Genomic DNA, 5,676 nt, shown 5'->3' on the forward strand with positions numbered 1-5,676 from the left:
GGTGGGGCTGCTGCCGGGATCCCGGCCCCGCCACCCGGTTGCATCCAGCACGGTATATATGCACCCGGGGCGGCCCGACCTCTGCGCGTGCATATATAGGTATAGTTTCTGAAAATCCCCCCCGAGCAGGGCCCGGCGGGGGGATCATACAGTCGCGCTGGTCGCGGGAGGGGGTGGGGAGGAGGAAAGGCGCGTTTGGGGTCAAATGCGGGATGCCCAGGGGAGGCTGCAGGCTGCTGACAGGGACATGAGGACAGCTTAGTGACCGACCCCCTGACAGACATGTCCCCTCCCCTGGGACGTGCCACCTAGCAGGGACAAAGGGCTGTCCCTTGGCAGGGTGTTCCTGGGGTTCCACAGCTCTTCTCACCCCTGCGGTGCAACCTCTGACCAGCCCTAATTAGCAGTACCAGCTAATCACACCTGTATTAATCTATCGTCATAGCAACTAAACACCCTGTTAGTAGGTGCTTTATCATTACAGCTCTTGGGGTGTGCCAGGTTGAGGTGATAAGAAGCAATTCTTTGGTGTGAGGGTGTTGGAACAGGTTGCTCAGGAAAGTTGTGGAAGCCCCATCCCTGGAAATGTTCAAAGCCAGATTGGATCCCACTCTGATCTAGTGGGAAGTGTCCCTCTCAATGCAAGGGGTTTGATCAAGATGGTCCTTAAGGTCCCTTCCAACCCAAACCATTCTATGATTCTCTGATACGGTTCTATGACAGGGCAGCCACCTGTGTCACCTGCAGTACCCCCTCCCCTCCTGCCTACAGCAGACATCACTTGTACTAATTTTGGATAAACCAGCCCAAAATGTGCAGTTATTGTGCAGCCCCAGCTGGTGGGGGAGGCCTTGGTCCCCAGGCAAGGCACAGGGCAGCAGGGATGAGCTCCAGGAAATGTGGGAGCCAAAGCAGAGATTAGTGAGAAATAGAAAAACCCTTTTATTAAAAAATAGGCCTGTGACTACACTAAGGGAATAAATACAGAGGTGAAGCCTGAGCCTGCGGCCCAAGGAGTGGGTCTGCCCCCCACTGCAGTGCTGGGGCCAGTGCCCAACGTGAGGCCCCATGGCTACCAGAGAGAAAAGTAGGCTTTTAAAATGGGGGCCAGCCCTTCGGTGCCCCCCGAAGCTGCCCTCCCTGCGGTGGGTGCCAGCCAAGAGAGGCCACTTGCCGGGGGTGCCGGGCACCCAGGGCGACTGTATGATCTGCCACTGGTGCCGCCGGCCCACGGGCCACTGGACATTTTCAGAAACCGTATATCCCCCGTCCCTGTGGGTGTGTGAGTACCTGTATCTGTGCGTGTCGGGGTAGATATTGAGGTGGCTGCTCCCCCTGCGCAGGGGCTGGGGGGCAGGGACAGGCTGGCCGGGGTACCCAGCTCTTTGGGCTGCCCCATGGGCATGCTCCCTGCCACCCTCTGCTCTGGCATTTGTCCTTTTAATGAGATTTTGGGCAGAGTCAGGAGCTCAGTGGAGGGGACAGGAGCCGGGGGGAGCCCTGAGCCCCCGGCACTGCCTGCAGCCACATCCCTGAGGCTGAGGGACTCTTGGCACCCCGGGGTGGCACTGACCGCACCGTCTGGTCAGAGCCTCGTGGTGACCAGGGAGGTTACAGCTGTCCCTGGCAGCAGCAGGGCTGGAGCTCTGCACTCAGCTTGGTCCCAGACCAGACGGGGGACCTGGCACCCCCACAGTGCTTGTCCCAGGAGGGACTTGGGGCCAGTGATGACCGTGGCAAGTGCCTGACTCTGCCGGGTGGGCCTCACCCAGCACCCACCTCCACGCCAAGGGTACAGATACAGCTGCCGGGTGCCGGCCTGGGGGGCTCCCAAAGCAAACCCCCCCACCCGAGGTGCCACAGGGGCAGGGCCAGGTGAGCACAGTGATGCCTGCCTGGCCCCAGAGGTAAGTACAGTGGCACAGGCACCTGGGCCCACCAGTAGCCTCACCAGTATGGGAAGAGCTGGACTCAGGGTCGTACCACTCTGGGCAAACTGGGATCCATCAAACCTGGCCCTGGTAGAGGTGGTGGCACCTCAGTGCCCACGGCAGTGACACACACGGTGGCCGGTGTGATGGCTGAGCTGGTGACACTGCTGGCAGCTCAGGGCTGAGTCTGCAGAGATGCCCACAGCCAGCTGCCCCAACAGGGTGACACTGGTGGGACCAGTGGCACATCACCACCTTCGTGTCCCCTGGCAAGCCCAGATGCTGGCAGCATGGCTGGTATCTGCCCCACCACCCCCCGGGAAGAACTGACCTTGCCTTTTCCATCCTCGCGAACGTCAAACCTTGTCCCCCAAACCCCAGAGAGTATTGCAAAGACCTCGACTTGTCGGATAACAACACCGAGTTCCTGGAAAACTTTATTGCCCTCATGGAAAAGGTGACCCCAGACTCCAAGCAATGTGAGTAGCCAGGGATGGATGGTGGGAGGAACTGACAGGGTGGGGGGTTCAGGGGACAGGGGCATGGAGGGAGATGGGGCAGGGAGTGAACCCCATCAGGGCTGGCGTTCCTGAAGCCACTGTAGAGTGGGTGCTGGTGCGGGGATAGGCTGGGAGGGCATGGGTGGACCTCACAGTGCTGTCCCTCACCTCCTTCTCTCCATCTTCCTCCCCAGGTGACAACTTCCTCCTGCACAACCTGATCCTGGACACAGGCATCACGCAGCAGCTGGTGGAGCGGGTCTGGAAGGACCAGGACCTCAACACGTAGGTGGGGGCAAGGTGGCCTGGGTCAGGCAGCACTGGCTGGGGACAGAGGTGGGGGAGGGGGTCAGGGTGCTGAGATGGGCTATGGGGATGGGACAGGGGCACAGAAATACCCTGCTGATGTCCAGTGTGCCTGTCCCCTCTCCTTGCAGGTACAGCCTCCTTGCTGTCTTCGCAGCCACTGATGGGGGCATCACCCGTGTCTTCCCCAACAAGTGAGTGTCATGGGGGGTACACACATGCCAGGCCTCTCATGGTGACACACCTGCTCCCACTGGGCCATCTCCAGTGGGACCAGAGCTGAATGATGACCATGTCTGTGAATACTCTCCCCAGGGCTGCAGATGACTGGGAGGAGGAACCAGAGCCCTTCAATGCCAGCTTCTACCGGAGAAGCCTGGACAACAAGGGCTACATCTTCAAGCCGCCCTACCGAGACGGTGGGTGCCACTGGGGGCAGTGGGGGCTGGCACAGGCTGTCAGCTGGCCGCACGTGCCCCTGATGCCACCCCTGCCCTCTGCAGCCGGCTACCGGGGGCTGGACCTGGAGAACAACACCATTGGGATCCTGGTGAGCACTGCCGTGGAGCTCATCATCGGGGGCAAGATGCTGAAGCCAGCAGGTAGGCAGGGAGCTGGGTTACCCTCCACCCAGATGGGGGGTCCCCATATTGTCCCCCCAAGCTGGAGCTGACCCTGTCTTCACACTGCCCCAGTGGTGGGGGTGAAACTGGACCTGGAGGCCTGGGCTGAGAAGTTCAAAGTGCTGGCAAGCAACCGGACAGACCGTGACCAGCTGGGCGCCCGCCGGGTACGTCCCCCATAGTGCTGACATGGCATGGAGATGGGGACAGGGACAGAGAGGGAGCTGTGCTCACTCTGGATGTGACTGGGGAGTGCTGTTGGGACACGGTGCCCGTGGCCCCACTGTACCTTCACCCTGCTTGAGACACCCATCCCCTGGGGACACCATCCTGTATGTCCCCTCCTGGGTGGGAGGACAGCTCTGGGTTGGGAGGCTGGTCCAGCTGATCTGTCCCTCTGTTCCTGTATTGGTTGACAGTGTGACCCCTCAACCAGCTGCGAGATGGACTGCGAGGCCAACAACAAGGTAGGTGGTGGGTAGGCATGAGGGCAGCAGAGGACAGTGGGCAGGCGGTGGCTGGTAGGACTCCCTGTCCCTTGCCCCCACTGCCTGTGATGCCTGGGCAAGTGTGCCCACCCCATCCCCTTGCCACTCATGGGGCTCTGTCAGCCACTGGACTCCCTTGCAGGGACAGTGTCCCGGGAGTTGTCCCCTGGATCATGAATCCTCCCCAAAGGGGCTGTTAACCCCTCAGGGTGAGTGGTGGTTCCCACTCCCTGCACCCAGAGCAGGAGGTCCCATCACCAAGATGCTCCTGAGCAGTCCCTAGGCTTAGGGACACCATGCTGTCCCCCCTGCCTGGCCCCTCACCCTTCCTGTCCTGCCTTGCCCAGGGCATGGCCATGGGGTGGGTGACACTGCCTTCCTTCCCCAGGATCTCATCTGTGTCCTTATTGATGACGGGGGCTTCCTGGTGCTCTCCAACCAGGAGGACCACTGGTACCAGGTGAGCGGTGCCCTCGTGGCAGCTTTCCTGGGCATGGGATGCCAGCAGGGAGCTGAGACTCTGAGCTCCTGCCACCTGTGGTGTGACACAGCCCCCACTCGAGTTCCTGCTGGGGGAGACCCACGACAAGGTGTCGTTTGGGTGCAGACTCCATGTCCCCATCCCAGGTGGGCAAGTTCTTCAGCGAGGTGGATGCTAACCTGATGTCTGCCCTCTACAACAACTCCTTCTACACACGCAAGGAGTCCTATGACTTCCAGTCCGTCTGTGCCCCCGAGGCCCAGAGCAACACGGGCGCCGCGCCCCGCGGCGTCTTTGTGGTGAGCATCCATGGGGATGTTGGCTTCCAGATGGTCTGGGAGCCCAGGGACCCACGGGAGTGTCCCCAGCATCACACATGGGGACCCACTGGCTCACTGCCCTCCTCTTTGCCCACAGCCCACCGTGGCTGATCTCCTGAGCCTTGCCTGGTGGACCTCAGCTGCAGCCTGGTGAGACCTGCTGCATCCCCTCCCCGGAGGTCATTTACATTGAGGGGTGACACCAGCATGGCCCCAGGGCTGGGACAGCTGACACGGCCGTGCTCTTCTTCCCCAGGTCTCTCTTCCAGCAGTTCCTGTATGGCCTCACCTACAGCAGCTGGTTCCAGACGGGTGAGTCCCAGGGGATCCCTGGGCTGGGGGTGGGCAGGGGACGTGGTGGAGTGCGTGGGGAGGTTGGTGGCCCCTGGCCCACGGCACTGTGCCAACAGAGGAGGTGGCAGGGGATGGCATGGAGACCAGGGAGACGAGCTGCATCATGAAGCAGACACAGTACTACTTCAGCACCGTCAATGCCACCTACAACGCCATCATCGACTGTGGCAACTGCTCCAGGTGGGTCTATCCCCCTCATCCCACCACCTGAGCAGGGCTGGGGACACCCTTGAGGCTGCCTTTGCCAGGACCCCATGCAGCCTCCTGCGTGGGAGATGTCTGCAGCAGTTGGGGCAGCTGCAGTAACCAGATGGGGAAGGCAGTGTCCCTGTGTGGTGATGGTCATGTCCCCAGGTCTCCTCCAGGTGGGACTGAACCCTGGAAGCACATTGGTACCAGTTCCCTGGGCAGCCCCTCCGCATGGGGTTGGGGATAGGGATGGGGGCAGGAGCAGGCATGGGGATGGCAATGGAGATGGAGACGGTTAAAGGGACGAAGCTGGCAGTGGCACGGGCACAGGGATGGGGATGGAAATAGCCCACCAGCTCAGCCTCCCCAGAACTGCCAGCAGGGCTGGCACCAGGGGCCAAGGGGGGATGGGGGCACAGGGTGACCAGGGTCACCGCTGCCATCGCCCCCAGGCTCTTCCATGCTCAGAGGCTGGCCAACACCA

General features: G+C 61.4%; 1 protein-coding gene across 1 annotated transcript in view; it reads left to right on the forward strand.

The window, feature by feature from the left end:
- Positions 1-5,666, forward strand: part of CACNA2D2 (calcium channel, voltage-dependent, alpha 2/delta subunit 2) — a gene marked incomplete at its 3' end in the record, with an annotated part of 172,639 nt that extends 166,973 nt beyond the window's left edge. Inside the window, exons 22-35 of the mRNA XM_009996966.1 lie at positions 1,315-1,373; positions 2,173-2,410; positions 2,626-2,716; positions 2,869-2,931; positions 3,053-3,156; positions 3,241-3,339; positions 3,433-3,527; positions 3,780-3,827; positions 4,237-4,308; positions 4,476-4,628; positions 4,747-4,799; positions 4,906-4,961; positions 5,060-5,183; positions 5,645-5,666. Of these exons, the coding sequence (XP_009995268.1) occupies positions 1,315-1,373; positions 2,173-2,410; positions 2,626-2,716; positions 2,869-2,931; positions 3,053-3,156; positions 3,241-3,339; positions 3,433-3,527; positions 3,780-3,827; positions 4,237-4,308; positions 4,476-4,628; positions 4,747-4,799; positions 4,906-4,961; positions 5,060-5,183; positions 5,645-5,666 (1,277 nt within the window). The remainder of the gene's footprint in view (positions 1-1,314; positions 1,374-2,172; positions 2,411-2,625; positions 2,717-2,868; positions 2,932-3,052; positions 3,157-3,240; positions 3,340-3,432; positions 3,528-3,779; positions 3,828-4,236; positions 4,309-4,475; positions 4,629-4,746; positions 4,800-4,905; positions 4,962-5,059; positions 5,184-5,644) is intronic.
- Between the last annotated feature and the right edge of the window lie 10 nt (positions 5,667-5,676).

This window comes from Chaetura pelagica, unplaced genomic scaffold, assembly GCF_000747805.2.
Source record: "Chaetura pelagica isolate M959 unplaced genomic scaffold, ChaPel_1.0 scaffold24, whole genome shotgun sequence".
NCBI classification, from domain to species: Eukaryota; Metazoa; Chordata; class Aves; order Apodiformes; family Apodidae; genus Chaetura; species Chaetura pelagica.